The sequence below is a fragment of the Felis catus genome, chromosome E2 (assembly GCF_018350175.1).
Source record: "Felis catus isolate Fca126 chromosome E2, F.catus_Fca126_mat1.0, whole genome shotgun sequence".
In the NCBI taxonomy this organism is placed as follows: Eukaryota; Metazoa; Chordata; class Mammalia; order Carnivora; family Felidae; genus Felis; species Felis catus.
This window is the reverse complement of record NC_058382.1, coordinates 3,676,370-3,696,991: the sequence shown is the minus strand read 5'-3', so window position 1 is coordinate 3,696,991 and position 20,622 is coordinate 3,676,370. Positions and strand designations below refer to the sequence as shown.

Sequence of the window (20,622 nt, the reverse complement as noted above, 5' to 3'; positions counted from 1 at the left end):
TTCTGCTTATCTGGAGAACCCTGACTAATACACTAATAATTGGTAAAGAGAGACTTTGTCCCACATGACAAAGAGAAATTCAGTACACAACTCAATGAAGAAAACAAAGATAGAGAGTACAGGGCTAGGAAGCAGAGGAAAAACGTTGAGTACGAATAGAAATTAACCTTGAGCACAAATAGAAAATCAAAGCTCAGTGCAAGTTAAAATTGTGTTGGAAAACCAGGACCCCACCCTCTCTGAAACAGGACAGACACCTCCCAGCTGGCGAGATGCAGGCTGTCCTGAGGTCACCGAGAGGAGCTGCCCTATGCAGTTTGCAGTCCCCACCACTTAGAGCTGGCAGAGTGAAGACAAGCTAATTAATGATTGGTCCCCAGTTTCTTCAAGAAAAATGGAGAAAAGGATAGGACATGTTCTGGAGGGTTTATATGAAGATTAAAATGTGTTAATGTTGGGGCACCTGACTGGCTCAGTCGGTAGACCGTGCAACTCTTGATCTCGGGGTTGCGTGTTCGAGCCCCATGGTAGATGTGGAGATTACTTAAGAATAAAGTCTTTAAAACATGTGTTAATGTTTGCAAAGAAGTAAGATAGAAGTTGCACCAGAATGAGCTAGATGAGTTTAGGTCAAATTTTTATTTTTTTTTAAGGACCACTGTGGGGCTTTAAAAAATGGTAATTTATTTTTGAGAGACAGAGAGAGAGTGTGATCAAGGGAGGGACAGAGAGAGAGGGAGATACAGAACCTGAAGCAGGCTCCAGGCTCTGAGCTGTCAGCACAGCACAAGCCCTGGCTTGAACTCACAGACCATGAGATCATGAACTGAGCCAAAGTCCCATGCTTAACCGACCGAGCCACCCAGGTGCCCCAGTTTAGGTCGAATGTTTAAAGAAATATTCTTTTAGTGGCACCTGGGTGGCTCGGTCAACTCTTGGGTTTGGCTCAGGTCACGATCTCATGGTTTGTGGGACTGAGCCCCACAGTCACTGCTGTCAGTGTGGAGCCTGCTTGGGATTCTGTCTCTCCCTCTCTGCCCCTCCCCTACTCATGCTCTCTCTCAACATAAATTAAAAACTTTAAAATAAAAAACATTCTTTTAATATATAATAAAACTTTTAGTACAAGACCTATAGCAGGCAGGCAGGTTTCTTACCGCCCCCCCTCCCCCCCCCCCCAGGCCAAAGAAATGAAAGACACAAAAATCAACCAGAATGTTTCATTAATGCTCCCTAGCAGTTGTCAGGGTAAATTTAAATCCCAGTGGGGTCCCCATTTAAATGGGGTCCCCATTTAAATCCCAGTGGGGTCCTCGAGGCTGACCCCATAAGTCTGGTAGAGACACAACACATCCGGCCCACAGTAGGTTCGGGGCTCTCCTGGCAGGGTGCCTTGGGCACCCCATATCCTCTGGTGGCACAGCTGGTCCCACTCAGGGACATGGTCGTGCAGACCCCAAACGTTTGCTGTAGAGGCAGCATGGGGCTGCCTTGTTTACAAACCCTGTAGCAATCAGTAACAATGGTAAGTAAGCCAGTGGGCAATTGTGAACGGAAGCCTGATCTGTGGGTTAAGAAACAACACGGGGAGGGGGTGCCCGGGTGGCTCAGTCGGTTGAGTGTCCAACTCTTGATTTTGGCTCTGGTCAAGATCTCATAGGTCATGGGGTCAAGCCCTGCCTCAGGCTCCATGCTGACAGTGGAGAGCCTGCTTGGGATTCTCTCTCTCTCTCTCTCTCTCTCTCTCTCTCTCTCTCTCTCTCTCTCAATCTCTCTCTGCTCCTCCCCCACTCACACGTGCATACTTGCTCCCTCTCTTTCAAAATGAAAATAAAATAAATCACGGATCCATGAGGCCTGCCCACAAGGCTAGATCCTGGGGTTCAGGGAGAGAGGTGTGGGGGCACCTCCCAGGTGTGGAATTTGGAGACTAGGTCACGTGAAACAGATGCAGATCAGCTGCCCAAGTATAGCCTGGGTTCAGGGCCAACTACTGAACTCTGGAAGACGAGTAAATCAGAGCCTCTGGGGGCAGGTGGGGACACACAGGACACATCTGGAATCACCTGTGGGTGACCGTGGGACCATAGCTGAGTCTCGGGAAACTGCCAGGGGTCTGTAGCTCTGGGTGTTTGTAAATGGGTGTACGTGGCCCTCTGCTCTCTGCACACCACAAGCCAGGGGGCTCTGGGGCAGCAGCCCCCAAGGTGCCCACACCCCGTTTCTAGGCCAGCACCCTGCCACTGTCTGTGTGTGGTTAGGGGGCATAGAAGTTAACTTCCCACACAAGCAAACAGGAAAAAGCGAGCCCAACTCAGCAGTAGGGAGACTTAAGATCCTTGGAGCACCTCAGTCGGGTGGGTGTCCGACTTCGGCTCAGGTCATGATCGCACGGTTCCTGGGTTCGAGCTGCGCGCTTAGCTAGCCACTAAGCACATGGTAATTTGTTACAGCAGCTGTAGGAGACTAACTAATGTCGTCACGTTACTGGAGGAGTTGTTCCAAGCCCATTAGCAAGAACAAGGGCGTCAGCCAGGTGAGGGAGTGAAGGTCAGATGAAGGACAAGGTCTTCGAGCGGGATGGTCCTGTTGTGTTTGGAAACGCATGGTGTCCAGCGTGGATGAACCTGAGGCGGGAATGGGAAACGGGGAGCTGACGTGTCCCCCTGCATGGACTAAAAGCCCCAGGGGCCCTCCCTATGCGATCACGACCTCAGCGACTCCCTCGTTAGGGTCCACACATGTGTCCGTGTGTGTGCATACATTTGCACAGTGTGTACGGAGGGAGTGTGCATCTGTGTGTGCATCTGTGCATTTGTTAGCATGTGCGTGTGTGTACATGTGTATTCATGAGCATGCGGGGGTGTGTCTGTGCGTGTGTGAGCATTCGTGAGCGTGTGTGTGTGTGTACATGGGTGCATTCGTGGGCATGTATGTGTGTGCATGTGTGTGTGTCCCTGTGTCAGTGGGTGTGTGTGTGTGTGTCTGTGTGTATGTGTGAAGGGGTGTGGGGCTGTGTGTACTTGTGTGTGTGTGTATGTGTGCACATGGGTGCATTCATGGGCCTGTGCATGTGTGTGTGCGTGTCCCTGTGTAAGTGGGTGCATGTGTGTGTGTCTGTGTGTATGTGTGTGGGGGGGTGGAGCTGTGTGTACTTGTGTGCGTGTGTGTGTGTGTGTGTGTGCACGTGTGTACGTGGGTGCATTCATGGGCATGTGCATGTGGGGGGGCTGTGTGTACTTGTGTGTGTGTGTGTGTGTGTGTGCACGTGTGTAGGTGGGTGCATTCGTGGGCATGTGTGTGTGCGTGTCCCTGTGTAAGTGGGTGCATTTGTGTGTCTGTGTGTATGTGTGTGGGGGGTGTCTGTGTGTACTTGTGTGTGTGTGTGTGTGCACGTGTGTACGTGGGTGCATTCATGGGCATGTGCATGTGTGTGTGCGTGTCCCTGTGTAAGTGGGTGCATGTGTGTGTGTCTGTGTGTATGTGTGTGGGGGGTGGAGCTGTGTGTACTTGTGTGCGTGTGTGTGTGCACGTGTGTACGTGGGTGCATTCATGGGCATGTGCATGTGGGGGGGGCTGTGTGTACTTGTGTGTGTGTGTGTGTGTGTGTGCACGTGTGTACGTGGGTGCATTCGTGGGCATGTGCATGTGGGGGGGGCTGTGTGTACTTGTGTGTGTGTGTGTGTGTGTGTGCACGTGTGTACGTGGGTGCATTCATGGGCATGTGCATGTGGGGGGGGCTGTGTGTACTTGTGTGTGTGTGTGTGTGTGTGTGTGTGTGCACGTGTGTACGTGGGTGCATTCATGGGCATGTGCATGTGTGTGTGCGTGTCCCTGTGTAAGTGGGTGCATGTGTGTGTGTCTGTGTGTATGTGTGAAGGGGTGTACTTGTGTGTGTGTGTATGTGTGCACATGGGTGCATTCATGGGCATGTGCATGTGTGTGTGCGTGTCCCTGTGTAAGTGGGTGCATGTGTGTGTGTCTGTGTGTATGTGTGTGGGGGGTGGAGCTGTGTGTACTTGTGTGCGTGTGTGTGTGTGTGCACGTGTGTATGTGGGTGCATTCATGGGCATGTGCATGTGGGGGGGGCTGTGTGTACTTGTGTGTGTGTGTGTGTGTGTGCACGTGTGTACGTGGGTGCATTCATGGGCATGTGCATGTGGGGGGGCTGTGTGTACTTGTGTGTGTGTGTGTGTGTGTGTGTGCACGTGTGTAGGTGGGTGCATTCGTGGGCATGTGTGTGTGCGTGTCCCTGTGTAAGTGGGTGCATTTGTGTGTCTGTATGTGTGTGGGGGGTGTCTGTGTGTACTTGTGTGTGTGTGTGTGTGCACGTGTGTACGTGGGTGCATTCATGGGCATGTGCATGTGTGTGTGCGTGTCCCTGTGTAAGTGGGTGCATGTGTGTGTGTCTGTGTGTATGTGTGTGGGGGGTGGAGCTGTGTGTACTTGTGTGCGTGTGTGTGTGCACGTGTGTACGTGGGTGCATTCATGGGCATGTGCATGTGGGGGGGGCTGTGTGTACTTGTGTGTGTGTGTGTGTGTGTGTGTGCACGTGTGTACGTGGGTGCATTCGTGGGCATGTGCATGTGGGGGGGGCTGTGTGTACTTGTGTGTGTGTGTGTGTGTGTGTGCACGTGTGTACGTGGGTGCATTCATGGGCATGTGCATGTGGGGGGGGCTGTGTGTACTTGTGTGTGTGTGTGTGTGTGTGTGTGTGTGCACGTGTGTACGTGGGTGCATTCATGGGCATGTGCATGTGTGTGTGCGTGTCCCTGTGTAAGTGGGTGCATGTGTGTGTGTCTGTGTGTATGTGTGAAGGGGTGTACTTGTGTGTGTGTGTATGTGTGCACATGGGTGCATTCATGGGCATGTGCATGTGTGTGTGCGTGTCCCTGTGTAAGTGGGTGCATGTGTGTGTGTCTGTGTGTATGTGTGTGGGGGGTGGAGCTGTGTGTACTTGTGTGCGTGTGTGTGTGTGTGCACGTGTGTACGTGGGTGCATTCATGGGCATGTGCATGTGGGGGGGGCTGTGTGTACTTGTGTGTGTGTGTGTGTGTGTGCACGTGTGTACGTGGGTGCATTCGTGGGCATGTGCATGTGGGGGGGTGGGGCTGTATCACCCGCACTTTTATTCAGGCACACGTCCCCTCAGACGTCTCCCTCATTCCTCCGTGGGACACTCAGTTCAGAAAACACAGATTCACCCTTTGTCTTGTTTCCTGCTCTCAGCTGGGGGCAGACACTAGGACCAAGTTACCGTGAGTCCTGCTTCCTCACGCGGGGCTGCTGCAGGCTGGGCCCGTGAAAACATTTATTGGCGAACAAAATGAAGCATGATCCAGAAAACAGGGTCTCAGCGATCAGCTGCCCATGTATAGCCCAGGTTCAAGATCAACTACTGAACTCTGGAAGACGAGTAAATCAGAGCCTCTGGGGGCAGGTGGGGACACACAGGACACATCTGGAATCACCTGTGGGTGACCGTGGGACCATAGCTGAGTCTCGGGAAACTGCCAGGGGTCTGTAGCTCTGGGTGTTTGTAAATGAAGTGCTCCACATTCTCTGCGAGCATCTAGTTGGTTTTCGGAGGGACCACGTGGTTGATGAACCTCCTAGACGCTGATTAGGAGTCTCCTGAGTGCACCTCTGGCCTCCGGGAGAGCTGACCGCATGGCTTTCCAGAAAGGGATGATTCTGTAGGGAAGCCCTCCAAATGGCCTCCTCACGCTTCTGCAGGAGTGACTTCCCGTGTCTCTAGGAGCAGAGGCCAGGTGGGTCCGGAGTCAGGGTCTGGCCAGGGATGCATACGTGCTGGACTCAGCCGTGGGCTCCGTGGACCGTGGGAACGTGCCTCGGGCTGTCCTCTGTGCGAGGATCTGGTGGTCTAACTGAGCGTATGTCACGTCCTGGGGGCTTCCTGCAGGCGGGGCCTGAGACAGCGAGACCCGGGGTGAGTTAGGGCGGCCGGGCCGGTGGGAAGGGGAGCCTAGTGGCCAGCCTCCAGGTGACCCCCGTGACCCCACCTCCCGGGGTCACCACTGCGCAGTGCCCTCCCACTTAGAATCAGGGCTGGCCTGTGTGAGCGGTAGAATATGACAGAGTGAGACCATGCCACCTCCAAGGGGAGGCCTCAAAAGATGCTGTGACCAGGGGCACCTGGGGGGCTCAGTCGGTTGAGCTTCTGACTTCGGCTCGGGTCATGATCTCACAGTTCGTGAGTTCGAGCCCCGCGTCGGGCTCTGTGCTGACAGCTCGGAGCCTGGAGCCTGCTTCGGATTCTGTGTCTCCCCCTCTCTCTGCCCCTCCCCTGCTCATGCTCTGTGTCTCTCTGTCTCTCAATAATAAATAAATGTGAAAATAAGTAAATAAAAGGTAAAAAAAAGAAAGGTACTGTGACCAAACTGTTGACCGAGCTGCTAAAATTGGGGTTGTAGGTAGATATTGGATACAAGGACTTACCGAGCTGGGTGCTTCCCTGTCCTTCTCAGGAAGTCTGCCGACTGTTGCCAGATCTGGAGGGGAGAGGACAAGGGGTCAGGTCTCTGGGGTGGGTTTCGGAAGGCCAATTTGCCTGAAAACCCACAGCTTCGGATTTCACCATGCACTCCATCTAGAACATCCTGGAATGTTCTCAAATGTTCCCTCTCCCTGGCCGGTCCCTCCTCCTTGTCCTTTTACCTGGTGTCCTCTGGAGAAGGTCAACAGCTGGGCTGACCCTGTGGGGGAAAGTACAGTGAGCACTGGGGGGCCCCCTGGAGGCAGGGGCCTGGGAGGGGGGCCGGGGTTAGTCTCAGGGGCCTCACCTTTCCTGGGGCCTCTGCTCCTCACCTTGGCTGCCGGGGAGCCCTGTGGGCAGTCAGGGGTGTGAATTAAGAAGAGAGGACTTCTTCCCCAACACCCCAAACAGCCTCCCCAGGCCACCCCACCTCTCCCTGAGACCTACTGTGTTTTTTTCCGACGCTGACAATGGAGGAAGGCGAGAACCAGGAGGAGGAGACAAAGGAACAAGGCCACAGAGACCCCAACGAAAATATACACATGCTCTGTCGACAGGTCTGGGGAACAGGGAAGGTGGAACTGGATTATCAGCAGCGTGCATTTATGGAGCACCTACTGCATACCCCATGTTTGCTGGGGGCTTGTCATGTGCACACCTATGTATAAAACGTCTCCAATTCATAACAGTTCTGTGACATAGGAAGCATTATTACAAAACCAGGGTCCTGAGTGCTCAGGCCCTCTGTCCACAGGGCACTGGCAGGCCTGGAATATGGCCAACACCAAAGCACATTCTTTCCCCAAGAAGCACACACCAGGTCCTGCTCCTCCGCCCCCCTCACTCACCTGGGCTGTCACTGTCATCCCCACGCATCTGTGTGTCCCCTGGGAAGGAGGAATCGAGCACACGGTCAGAGGCCTAAGCTGGACAGAGAAGGCTGAGTCCTCCTGACCCCCCCCCCCACAAGGGCGCTCCTCTGGAACGAACCCATGGAACTTTCCATGGGGATGGGAATGCCCTACATCCGTGCTGTCCACCCTCACAGGACTATTTGCACTGACATCCAAGTTAAATAAATAAAAGCCAGATTCCCAGCTGCTCTGGCTACCGTTCCAGGGGCTCAGTGGCCACACCCGGCTAATGACACCTTGCTGGAGGGTGCAGACACGAGGCATGGCCTTCCCGCCGTGGGCTCTGTGGGACAGTGCTCCCCTGGCTCCCCTCCTTCTGAATTCCCACCCTTCTGTTTCTCACAGCAGCCCCCATGGGGGGTGGCACCTCCCTCCTGGGAGTGAAGAGACCGAGACTCCGCGTCCTGACGTCCCCTGAGGCCCGTCCATCCAGCACCAGCAAGGCCTGGGTTTGGTGCATGAGCTGTATGTCCTGCTGGGCTCATCCTGGCTAAGGGTGGAGCCCCTGTGTCCCCTCTTCTGGACAGTGCCCCCTCCCTCCCGCTGTCCCGGAGGCCGTGTCCTCAACTTCCACTCCTGGAGCTTCCCTCCCTGAACACTCTGTCCTGGGTCCATGATCTAGGACCCCACCTGCTCTAATATATAATAAATACAAATATACATTTTAAAGCCTGTGTTTTAACTTATATAGGTATCATTTAATTGCTATAAATAATTGTGATTATATATCATTTAAAATTACTTAGACCATGTAACATATATGACTTATACTCTCATTTGTACATATTACTTAGAACATGTGAGATATATGACTTATATCTCAATTATACAGATTTATTATTAGATGACACCTATTTATGTTGAGATTTACATATACAAATCATAGAATACATAACACGTAATATATGACATTATATAATATATAATACTGTATACTATATTAATATGTAATGATTAATTCATGTATTTTATAATTTTAATTATATTCCTTGTGTTTAATATATAAGTTAGAAATATATTCCAATATATTTAAATGTATAGGTCTGAAATTTTATATTGTAAGTTGTATGTTTATATTTATATAGAGAGATATAAATACTTTATAAATATAAATACATTATATATAGCGATACATTATACTTAAATATAGATACATTGTATATGGTACATTATACTTAAATATAGATACGTTATATATGATATACACAAAGTAAATACATTAAGTATAATGTATATAATGTACATATACACATTTCCATTCCTCGTTCTGGTTAACTTTCCCCACTGAGGTTGGGAGCACAGGGACCCTTTCTCCTCGTCGCCTGGCATGCGTCCAGCGCTCAGCAGGTGGGTGTCAGGTGCACACTTAACCAGAAGAACTACTTCCTCAATGTAACAAGACCAGCACGTCCCCAGCCTGTCTGGTTCGCCAGGCCTTGACCTAAGCGCGTGCGCTGTGCTCACAAAGCCCTCTATCCCCGAAACCGCGCTCCCGCGTCCGTGCCTTTATTGCCCTTTTTTGCACACGAGGAAACTGTGACGCGCACGGTTTGGGGTATTCACCGCGGGCGTGGGACTGGGCTCTCAGCCCTGATCCCCGCACGGTGGATCTTCAGTCTTCAGGGCAAGAGATGGGAGAGAGGGGCGATGTGCGATGCCCTGTGCGATGTAGGATTCTGGGGGTCTCTCTTCCTCTGTGACCTAACGCCACTCTTGTGACCTAATGCGGAGCCCCATTCTCTCCAGCAGCAACCGAGTTTGGAAGACGAGCGGTCAGTCCCTCTGCCCCTCCGGACCACTGTCCCTTGCAAAGCTGCCAACGGTCGAACTCTGCCCCAAAGGGGGTCCCCCCACCCCTAGCCTTGGGCTGGTTCCAGCCCTTCAGGGCCTCCTGCTTTGGGGCATGTAACTGCTTTGCTTTGTACACTAAACGAGTGGGGGGCTCTCAGGTCAGGGGGATGCCTCCCACCCGCCGCTTTCATAGCCCCTGGCACGGAGAAAGTTCAACCAGTTAGTGTCCCGGTGCCCTGCAGGGGGCACTGTGGTCTTACCAGTCCCTCATCCAAGCCCGGCGCCGCGGCCCGGCGCAGGGCTCCGCCCGCCCCGTCACCACCCCGCCCCGCCCTCCCCGAGGTCCTGCAAGGTCACTCACCAGGTGAGCTGTAGGTCTGTGGTGGCGGGGAGCTGACGTTTCCAGGGGTCTCTGTGAGCAGGGCAGGGGAAGGACCCAAGCTCTGTGGAGGCCCCAGGGTCTGTCCCGCCCAGCCCGGCCCCTCTGTACCCTGAGCATCCATCTGAGGGCCCCATCTGGCCGTCACTCGGTCCCAGAGAAACCCGAGGGCCGAGCGGAGACCTTCTCACCTGTCACCACCAGCACCAGTTCCGCGCTGCGGCCAGACCAGGTGCCGTCTTTATGATAGAGGCAGTGGTACTTCCCCTCAATCCCTTCATGCGCGATGATGTCGAATCTGGCCTCCGTCTCGCCCGGCGGTGCCTCCATCACATCTGGTTTCAAGGTATTCCCCTCCTTCTCCAGGCGGAACGCATCGAACCCGCCAGGGCTCCGGCACACGATGGTCACACGCTGCCCCAGGGCGACCACAGGGGCCGGTTCAGCACAGATGGAGGGCCTGCGCAGGGTCCCTTGCGAGGAAACAGAGCGGGCTCTCAGGGTCTACTTGTGGGGGACTCACACTAACACGCAATGCACCCCTGTGACACGCTCAGGTCACTCTCAAGCAAAGTCACAGAGTTGCGCAAACGTCAATCACAGTCCTTTGGAACATTGCCACCCTCCTCGTCCTGACTGTGTTCCCCTGTCCCCACACACGACACGGTCATCCTTCTCTGCTGTTTCCATCCCAGCCCCCTGGGTCCCCCCAGAAAGTGGCCGTGGGGCAGGAAGAGAGCCGCAGTTTGTGGCAGACGCATCTGGCCTCCCAGCCTGCTCTGATATATAGTATGTAAACTATAAATATAATAAATATAAAAATTTATATAATAAATATAAATACACATTTTAAACTCTGTGTTTCAACTTACATATGTATATATACAATTATACATGTATACAGGTATATGTATGTGTGTATTATATATGTATAATTTAATCGGTATAAATAATTGTAATTTAAAATTACTTATTATAGGTAAGCTATATATATGATTTATATCTCAATTATACATATTTACTATTAGATGGCATGTGTTTATTTTTAAAAATTTTTAATGCTTATTTTTGAGAGACAGAGACAGAGCATGAGCGGGGAGGGGGCAGAGAGAGAGGGAGACACAGAATCCGAAACAGGCTCCAGGCTCCGAGCTGTCAGCACAGAGCCCGATGCGGGGCTCGAACCCACGGACCGTGAGATCATGACCTGAGCCGAAGTCGGACAGGTAACTGACTGAGCCATCCAGGCACCCCACAATGTATTTATGTTGACACTTACATATATAAATTATAGCAATACATAACATGTAATACAATGTATGACATTATATAATATGTAATGCTGTATACTGTATCCATATGTAATAATAATTCATGCATTTTATTATACCAACTATATTGTGTATTTAATATAAAGGTAACTATATATCCTAATATATTTGAATTTATAGATCTGAAATTTTACATTTTGCATCATTAGTTGTATGTTTATATTTATGTATAGATATATAAATACATTAGACTTGAATATATCTACATATGTCATATATATAAACATACAAATATATGTCTATACATATATCTGTATATATACACGATGCAAGCCTTCTGTGGAGCTTGTGTCTGGGTTTCCTCTGTGTTTTCTACCCTCATCTAAGCCTAATTTCTGCTTTCATGTTAAGGTTCTTGAAAAACCTCGTCTGCCTCAACTAGGCTGGAGGCAGGAGAAGGGGAGTTTGCAGCCCTGAAACAGGAAGGTGACATTAAAGTTACAAAACCCCTCAAAGAGGCAGGAGCTGAGGGAGGTTTATTTGCTCATTTAACTGCCTTTACTTTCTTTCTTCCTTCCTTCCTTCCTTTCTTTTCTTTCTTTCTTTCTTTCTTTCTTTCTCTCTCTCTCTCTCCCTCCCTCCCTCCCTCTCTCTTCCTTCCCTCCTTCCTTCCTTCCTTTCTTTTCTTTCTCTCTCTCTCCCTCCCTCCCTTTCTTTCTTTCCTTCTTTCTTTTTCTTTCTCTCTCTTTTTTCTTTCTTTCTTTTCTTTCTTTCATTCTTTCTTTCCTTTCTCTTTCTTTCTTTCTCTCTGTCTCCCCCTCCCTCCCTCTCTCTTTTCCTTCCTTCCTTCCTTTCTTTTCTTTCTTTCTCTCTCTCTCTCCCTCCCTTTCTTCCTTCCTTCCTTTCTTCTTTTCTTTCTTTCTTTCTTTCTTTCTTTCTTTCTTTCTTTCTTTCTCTTCCTCTCTCTCTTCTTTCTTTCTTTCTTTCTTTCTTTCTTTCTTTCTTTCTTTCTCTCTCTCTCTTCCTCCCTCCCTTTCTTTCTTCCTTCCTTCCTTTCTTTGTCTCTCTCTCCCTCCCTCCCTCTCTCCCTTCTACGATACCTATCCATGGACACATGCCCTCCATGTGCCACTGGTTCCACAAACATGAGAGACACATGATCCCTGCCCTCTCAGGGCAGGACGTACAGAGACACTGATCAAATACTTGTCCGCATTTCACCCCAAAATAAAAAACATATATACGAAAGACAAATTCCAAAAATGTAAGTGAAACTTTAAAATTACCATGTCAAATCCTATCACTGGGTGATGTGTTGTCTATCGAGGGTGAAGGAGTTGGAATCAACCATGGGGTCTGGGACTCTGCCCTTGGTGGCCGTCTTGTTCTCTGCCCAGGGGATGCTGAGGGGGGTCTGGGCTGGTGTGGGGGAGCCTGTGGGCTCAGCCTGGTCCTGCAGGGTTTGAATTGTTTGCGGCGGGGAGTGGTGGTGGGGGGGTCTGTCAGGAGCACAGGTGGAGAATAGAGAGAGACGTGGCAACGGTCATACGTTTGGGGTTGCTTGCAGTTCAGGATAAGTCTCAGGGCCTCTGCTCGTGTCCTACCAGGGTCAGCACCCTCAGTCTAGAGCTGCCTTTTGGGGTGCAGAGGAGATGGGGAGCAGACTCACCTTCCTGAGTGAGGTGCACCCAGCCCAGGCAGAGCGCTGGAAGACAGGTTTGGTGAGAGAGATGCCCGCCCCTGGTTTCCTCAGGGGGGGGGGGCCGATATCATCCTTCTTCTTGCTCTGAAATAGTCTCGAGACAAGCCCCAGTTCCCCTCTTCTCTCCCCCAGCTGCTCTTGAGTCTGAATTTATCTCCACACCCGGGAACCCGTTTCTAGGACTGAACCTGCGTGGTCTGACTTAGGTCGGGGCAAGAGCAGGGGATGTAGACCCCGGGGGGATCCACTTTGCTCCCCCAGAGTCCCACAGTCTTCTGGACAGGAGTGAGGACTGGGAAGGGAAGCAGACCCCCTCCCCAAGGCTCCGCCCCCCCCTTCCTCTGTCCCTCCAACCCTTTGCCTACATTCCAGGACTCACCGAGGGCCAGGAAGGTGGTGGAACGGGGACACATGTCCAGACCCCTGTGGCCTGCACCGTCCTGGGGCCTGTGGGTTGAAGGACAGAGTCTGACGCTGACAAGGGGACAGGATGTGTCAGCTGGGGCACGTCTTGGGGTTTCTACATCAGCAGTCTCCCACAAAGGGGAAGAATGCTCGCATGTCCTTCCCACTCTTCCCACCAATGAGACAGAATGAGCGCCTGGGCCTCCTAAAGATGCTTCTCCGCTGCTCTGCTCGGATGAGGGCTGACCTCCTCCCCAGATGAACCCCTGGGGTGAGAACGTGATGCTCGAGCTCTGGGACAAGGCAGAGTGTGGATCTGTGTGACAGGCCGACCCGAGTCCCCGGGCCGGAGCCACAGAATACCCATGTGTTCTCGGGCCAAGTTACACCACTGCATGACATTTCCTCATCTGTGAAATGGGAAGCTGGAAATCCTCTTCGAGTATTTAATATTGTGGCATCGGTTACATTCTCAGTCAGGGGTTGGGAACTTTACAAATATCCTGTTGACACGAGTTCTCTTCCCCATCTTCCCCCCAGTGTCTCTGGAAGCAGGGACAGGTAGGGCGCCCATCCGTGCATGGAAAATGCAGAAGGGTTGGAACCAATCCAGAGGCAGACCTCAGGCTTGGGGCTGTGGCCGGGGAGGGGGTGGGGGTGGGGGATCGAGTTTGGGTTAAGACAATCTAGCACTCCCATTGGCAGTCATTGGGGCAGAGTGGGGGGTCTGTGACCAGGTGTAGCCGATGCTACTTAAAGGAGAGAATATCATGGGGCTCCTGGGTTAAGCATCTGACTTTGGCTGGAGTCGTGCTCTCGCGGTTTATGGGTTCAGGCCCCGCGTGGGGGCTCTGTGCTGAAGCCTGCTTCAGATTCTGTGACTCCCTCTCTCTGCCCCTCCCTTGCTTGCTCTCTCTCTCTCTCTCCAAAAAAATAAATAAAAATAAAAATAATAAAAAAATAAATAAAGGAGAATATATCACAATATCTGGGAATCCTATTTCTCCCTTAATAACAGAGGGTCTCATGAGACCTTTTTCCCCTTTACTCCTGTCCTTCACCGGCAACCGTATCATGATGATGTGATAGATGGAGCCACAGCAGCCACATCACAACCATGAGGCAACAAGCTTGGACACAACACAGAAACAACTGGGACAGAAGCACACGAGATCTAGGATCCTCTGCCCTAGATCCCTGAGTTGCTAAACTAACCCTAAATCTGCCTAGCCCCAGAATTCTTAATAAGTAAACAGCAAATATCCTAGAGTTTCTGTCAAAATGTCAGACTAATTCTATGGACCAACATTTCGTCTTAAAATAGAATAATTATTTTTAAAAGCCTAAAATTGCATAATACAATATCTTAAGAATCTTCCTAAATGCCTTAAGGAAATGAAAATGATGTGGAGGCCAGGCAGTCAGAAACTAAAGGGAGTTGGGATTCTCCAGAGTTAGGCTGTCACTTTGACGGTATCTCCATGGCCTTGCAGACCATGGGGTCACCCCATTCGAGGAGTCTGGGGAGACTCTCCCTTTGCTAAGCCAGAGTCCAAAAACTTCCACTTGGTCACAAGAGTGCAGTGAAATCACACACCCATTTCTGAGGGCCGCTGAGAATACGCTTTTTTTAAAAAAAAATCTTCTTTAACATTTCTTTATTTTTGAGAGAGAGACAAAGCATGAGTGGGGGAGGGCCAGAGAGAGGGAGACACAGAATGCAAAGCAGGCTCCAGTCTCTGAGCTGTCAGCACAGAGCCCGACGTGGGGCTCGAACTCACGGACCGCGAGATCGTGACCTGAGCTGAAGTCGGCCACTTAACCGACTGAGCCACCCAGGTGCCCCTCTTTCTGTCTTTTAAATACAAAGAAGAGTTTCTGTTTTCCTGGTTGGATCCTAATTCAGACTTTCAACATACCTGCACTGCAAATACCCAGGGAGGATGTGGGAGTGGGTTGTCTACTTAGAATAGGAATGGCTCTAAGTATCAATACCTATAGGCCTCTCCGAAGACAGGTCAGAGGGTCCATCAGGTTGGCCATTCTAGGTCTGTTGTTTGTTTGTTTGTTTTTAATGTTTATTTATTTTTGAGACAGAGAGAGACAGAGCATGAACAGGGGAGGGTCAGAGAGAGAGGGAGACACAGAATCTGAAACAGGCTCCAGGCTCCGAGCTGTCAGCACAGAGCCCGATGCGGGGCCCGAACTCACGGACCGTGAGATCATGACCTGAGCCGAAGTCGGCCGCTTAACCGACTGAGCCACCCAGGCGCCCCTGTTTGTTTGTTTTAATGGAAGGTGATGCATAGCTATCATCCCTCAATGCTCTCAGGAAGCCCCTCAACCTTTGTATTCTTCTAAGATTTTGACCCCCAACTGGAGAATATTTATGTCAAGGCTCACTTCAGGATAAGCACAGCACATCTTCCGACAGAATCCTCCCTTGGACCCTCCCACGATACTGATTGACCTTTCCTTTAATAGATTCAGATATATACACAACCTTTGTAAATTAAACATAAACTGGGAGCTTGCGAAGGCCAAAGTCCACAGAAATACAACGACATAAGATGCAACACGAAATGTGATTTAAAGAGGAGTTCTGTTTAAAAAGAAAGAGAGAATTCTGTGAAAAACCAGAGTGGAAATGGTGGTTAGCTGCTGTTGGGGGGGAGGGCATTGGTGGAGAAGTTGTTTAAGGGTGTATACTTGTATGAGTAGATAAATGAACCCTGGAGGCCTAGCACAGGACAGCGATTAGAGGCAACACAATGGTATCCTAAATGTTCTAAATACAATCCTAAATTGTATTCTAAACCTGCTGAGAGACTAGATCTGTTTGCCCCACAAGAGGAAATAAATGGTCAGTATGTAACAATGGGCTAGTTAGCTACCACCGCAATGTATCAAATCAACCCCTTGTTCGCCTTCAATTCACACAATGTTGCTCAGCAATTGTACCTCAATTTCAAAAAAAATGCATGGGGTGTGGTGTGGTAGGTACCAACACCGCGGTTTAGGTAGTCTGCAAGTGAGGATTCCTCCGTAACAGTGAGTGGTTTTCGCTCTGTACTGATCTTACCCACGTTGGGCAGAGAAGAGAACTCAGCTTCCTGAAAAGTTGTTTTTGTTTTTGTTTTTTTTTTTCTCACAGGAGACCCAAGGCTTATGTGGCAAACTGAACCCACCCAGTTAGTGCCAGACATGACCCCCGTCTCTAAGCATCACATCCAAAGAGACCACAATTTGGTGTCACCAAATGCTTAATTCGTATCAAAGCTTTGAAAGCTTTTTTTCTTTCCTCTTTTTTCTGGAACTACAAAGTATTATTATTATCGTTATTAATTTTTTTTAACATTTATTTTTGAGAGACAGAGCATGAGCCAGGGAGGGGCAGAGAGAGGGGGAGACACAGAATTGGAAGCAGGCTCCAGGCTCTAGGCTGTTAGCAGAGAGCCCCAAGCGGGGCTCAAACTCACAAACCGTGAGATCATGACCTGAGCCGAATTGGACACTTAAACGACTGAGCCACCCAGGCACCCCAAAGCATTATTATTACTTACGCTATTCCTTTACTAACTGAGTATGTAAATATTCTTGCAAAAAAATTTTTAAACACACAAATTCAAATGATTATCCCAATTAGAATTTTGATCCACTATCACTTATAAAGAAGAGTTGCTGAATGTGTCTTAGAGTTCTATATGATTAGCAATGTATGATGCATGTAAAAACAATTTCTGGAGAATTTTATCTGAAATCCTCTTTTTAAAATGTTTATTATTTGTTTTGAGAGAGAGAAGGCACGAGCAGGGGAGGGGCAGAGAGACAGAGGAAGAATCCCAAGCAGGCTCCACACTGTCAGTGCAAAGCCCGCCGTAGGGCTCACCAACTCACGAACCTGGAGACGGTGATCTGAGCCACAGTCAGGAGGCGGACGCTTAAGTGACTGAGCCACCCAGGCGCCCCTCCTGGTTTGGGTTCTTTACCCAGATGTTGAGTATACTCTACAGTGTCTTTGAGTGTGTCTGGCTCCTTTCGCTCCACCAAACATGGGTGAGATTTCTCCATAATAACATGGGAAATTGCAGGCCATCAATGGTTACTGCTGTAGAGTATGCTGTTGTGTGAAGAGCACGGTAACCCTGTGCTTACCCGCTCAGGGTCAGCGGGCGTCAACTCAGCCCCGAGCGGACAGGTGCACGCCCGTTGGTATGGACCTGGGAGCGTGAGCGTCGTGTTTTCCGCTATGCATTCATTCACCTTTGGTAGGTGCGGCCAGCAGTTTTCAAAGTGACTGTATCCATTTATACACGCTGCACTCGACGGTACATTCTCTGTACATTCTCACCGACTGTCAGTTTCACGCCTTCTTTGTTCAACCATGCCATTGCCAGTCGTGCTGTCTTCCCTGTGGTTTCAGTTTGCTTTTACTTTGATGACTAATGCTGCTGGGAACATTTTCATATGATTGTGGTCATTTGGATTGTGTGTGTGTGTGAGTGAGTGAGTGAGTGTTTTTGTCATTTCCTCATTTTAAAAAATTGAGTTGGCTCTCTTTTTTGAGTCAACGGCAGGTATTAATGCACCAGAGTTCTCTGTCAGATACGTTCATTGTGGATATCTCATTTTTTTTAAATTTTTTTTAACGTTTTTATTTATTTTTGGGACAGAGAGAGACAGAGCATGAACGGGGGAGGGGCAGAGAGAGAGGGAGACACAGAATCGGAAACAGGCTCCAGGCTCTGAGCCATCAGCCCAGAGCCTGATGCGGGGCTCGAACTCACGGACCGCGAGATCGTGACCTGGCTGAAGTCGGACGCTTAACCGACTGCGCCACCCAGGCACCCCGATATCTCATTTTTTAAATGTTTATTTATTTTTGAGAGAGACAGAGCATGAGCAGAGGAGGGGTAGAGAGGGGGACACACAGAATCCGAAGCGGGCTCCAGGTTCCGAGCCGTCAGCACAGAGCCCCATGCGGGGCTCGAACTCATGAGCTGTGAGATTGTGACCTGAGCTGAAGTGGGATGCTTAACTGACTGAGCCACCCAGGTGCCCCTAGAAAATATATATATTTTTTAAATTTTTTTTAACGTTTATTCATTTTTGGGACAGAGAGAGACAGAGCATGAATGGGAGAAGGTCAGAGAAAGAGAGAGGGAGACACAGAATCTGAAACAGGCTCCAGGCTCTGAGCTGTCAGCACAGAGCCCGACGCGGGGCTCAAACTCACGGACCGTGAGATCATGACCTGAGCCAAAGTCGGATGGTTAACTGACTGAGCTACTCAGGCTCTCCGGTTTTATTTTTATTTTTTTAATGTTTATTTAGTTTTGAGAGAGAGAGAGAGAGAGTGAAAGGGTGGGCCTACGCCGGCTGACTCCATCTTGTTCTGCGTCCTTCACCTTGACCACACCTCCTCCCCTTGAGCAAGCCCCTCCCCCCCTCACCTGCCTAATAGGACTCGGACCCTTCCCCAGCCAATCGGCTGAGGCCACAGCCATTACCTCACCTGTAAGGGTTAAATTGTACTGTAGGGCTAACGCTTAGCTTGAAAGATAACAACTTTGTTCTGACACTGAATGTCAAAAGGTAACAGCCTTGCTTTTACTCTTGTAAATCATACTCCATACTCTTGTGAATCAGGCTTTACCAATGAAGGAAACAAAACCTCAAAAAAGAGCATCAGAGACAAGGTCAAGGAGATCCACTGGTTGCAACTTAGCGGCAGAAAGTCTAAAATAATCACCTCATTTGATAACTGTTTCTGACTCATCTGGCAACTGTTTCTAACTCATCTGGGAACTGTTTCTCTGTTCTGTTCCCAGATAATGATAAAACGATGTGATCGGCTTTAAAAACTCTGTACCCCGGCTGTTCGAGGCCACACTCTTATCAAGAGTGTTGGTCCTGATCAGTCGGCCTTGCCTCTTATTGTAATAAACTTTGTTGCAACTGTCACTGGTGCCCGTAGCCTTCTGTTTCAGGAGTCGTGTGGATGCAACACACCAACTGCCCCTAGGTCCCAATAAAACCTTTGTCCTTTTGAAACTCGCTCTCTCTCCCCGGTATCTCACCGCTGCGTCGGTGCAGGTAGGGGATTGAGCTCGAGCTAACTCGAATAAAGGCTCTTTTGCTTTTGCATCGGACTCGGCTCCCTGGCGGTATTTGGGGATACACGAATTCTGGGCATAACGGGTGCAAGCGGGGGAGGGGCAGAGAGAGAGGGAGACACAGAATCTGAAACAGGCTCCAGCCTCTGAGCCGTCAGCACAGAGCCCGATGCGGGGCTCCAACTCATGAGCGGTGAGATCATGACCTGAGCTGACGTCGGACACTGAATCCAGGCACCCCTGGATGATTCACTTTGAAGCAGTGGACACTGTTTCTACGTGTATCTTGGGTTTCTCTGAGCTTCCGGAAGCTTCTCGGACATCCTAGGTGGCATCTTGTCAGTGCTCAAGAGCCACATGGGCTTCGTGGCTGCCATGTTGGATGGCACAGCTCTGCACGCCTCACACCCTTGGTGTCAGCGTCTGGGATTCTGGCCGCTCTAATGGGCCTATGGAGGCAACACAGTCTCTAAGATGTTGAAAGAGGTCTATGGCGTGGGCTGCAAAGTCAGACACAATGAGATCTTCCTCCGACCCTGTTTCCCACCCGCAGGGACCTCGGACAAACCACTTCTGTCAACCTTCGTAAATGAGTTTGTGAATTCTTTTCCTTCAGAACCAGCGACCCAAACGTATCCGTGTGACTGTCATGGGTTTGGGGTTTGGGATTCGGGAGTGAACAAAACAGATACGGTCCCTGTGCTCCACAGAGCTCCCATCCGATGAGGAGACAGAACCAAACAGCTGATCATAAATTATTTAACTCCTGTTGGGATGTAAGGAAGGGTAGGTAACACAAGCCACAGCTGCGAGTCGACCCTAAAGATGCCAGTGTGGAGGCGCCTGGGTGGCTCAGTCGGTTCGGCGGCCTTCGGCTCAGGTCGTGATCTCGCGGTCCGTGGGTTCAAGCCCCGCGTCGGGCTCTGGGCTGACAGCTCAGAGCCTGTAGCCTGTTTTGGATTCTGTGTCTCCCTCTCTCTCTGCCCCTCCCCTGTTCATGCTCTGTCTCTGTCTCAAAAATAAATAAACGTTAAAAAAAATAAATAAAGATGCCAGTGTCTTTTTTATCTTATTATTTTTATTTATTTTTTCTTTTTTTTAATTTAATTAATTAATTTTTTATATAATTTATTGTCAAATTGGTTTCCATACAATACCCAGTGCTCATCCCAACAGGTGCCCTCCTCAATGCCCATCACCCACCCTCCCCTCCCTCCCCCCCATCAACCCTCAGTTTATTCTCAGGTTTTTTTTTAATTTTTTTTCAACGTTTTTAATTTATTTTTGGGACAGAGAGAGACAGAGCATGAGCGGGGGAGGGGCAGAGAGAGAGAGGGAGACACAGAATCAGAAACAGGCTCCAGGCTCTGAGCCATCAGCCCAGAGCCCGACGCGGGGCTCGAACCCATGGACCGCGAGATCATGACCTGGCTGAAGTCGGACGCTTAACCGACTGCGCCACCCAGGCGCCCCTATTCTCAGTTTTCAAGAGTCTCTTATGGTTTGTCTCCCTCCCTCTCGAACTTTTTTTCCCTCCCTTTCCCTCCC

General features: G+C 50.0%; 1 protein-coding gene across 1 annotated transcript; it reads right to left on the bottom strand.

The window, feature by feature from the left end:
- Positions 1–5,269: 5,269 nt before the first annotated feature.
- Positions 5,270–13,073, bottom strand: LAIR1 (leukocyte associated immunoglobulin like receptor 1). The gene is made up of 10 exons (XM_045046916.1): positions 12,933–13,073; positions 12,521–12,556; positions 9,772–10,053; positions 9,563–9,613; positions 7,345–7,383; positions 6,948–7,055; positions 6,804–6,846; positions 6,679–6,716; positions 6,460–6,512; positions 5,270–5,930 (listed from the first exon to the last, which is right to left on the bottom strand). The coding sequence occupies exons 1-10, from the start codon at positions 12,964–12,966 to the stop codon at positions 5,784–5,786; spliced, it is 831 nt and encodes a 276-aa protein (XP_044902851.1). The 5' UTR covers positions 12,967–13,073; the 3' UTR covers positions 5,270–5,783.
- Positions 13,074–20,622: the final 7,549 nt, after the last annotated feature.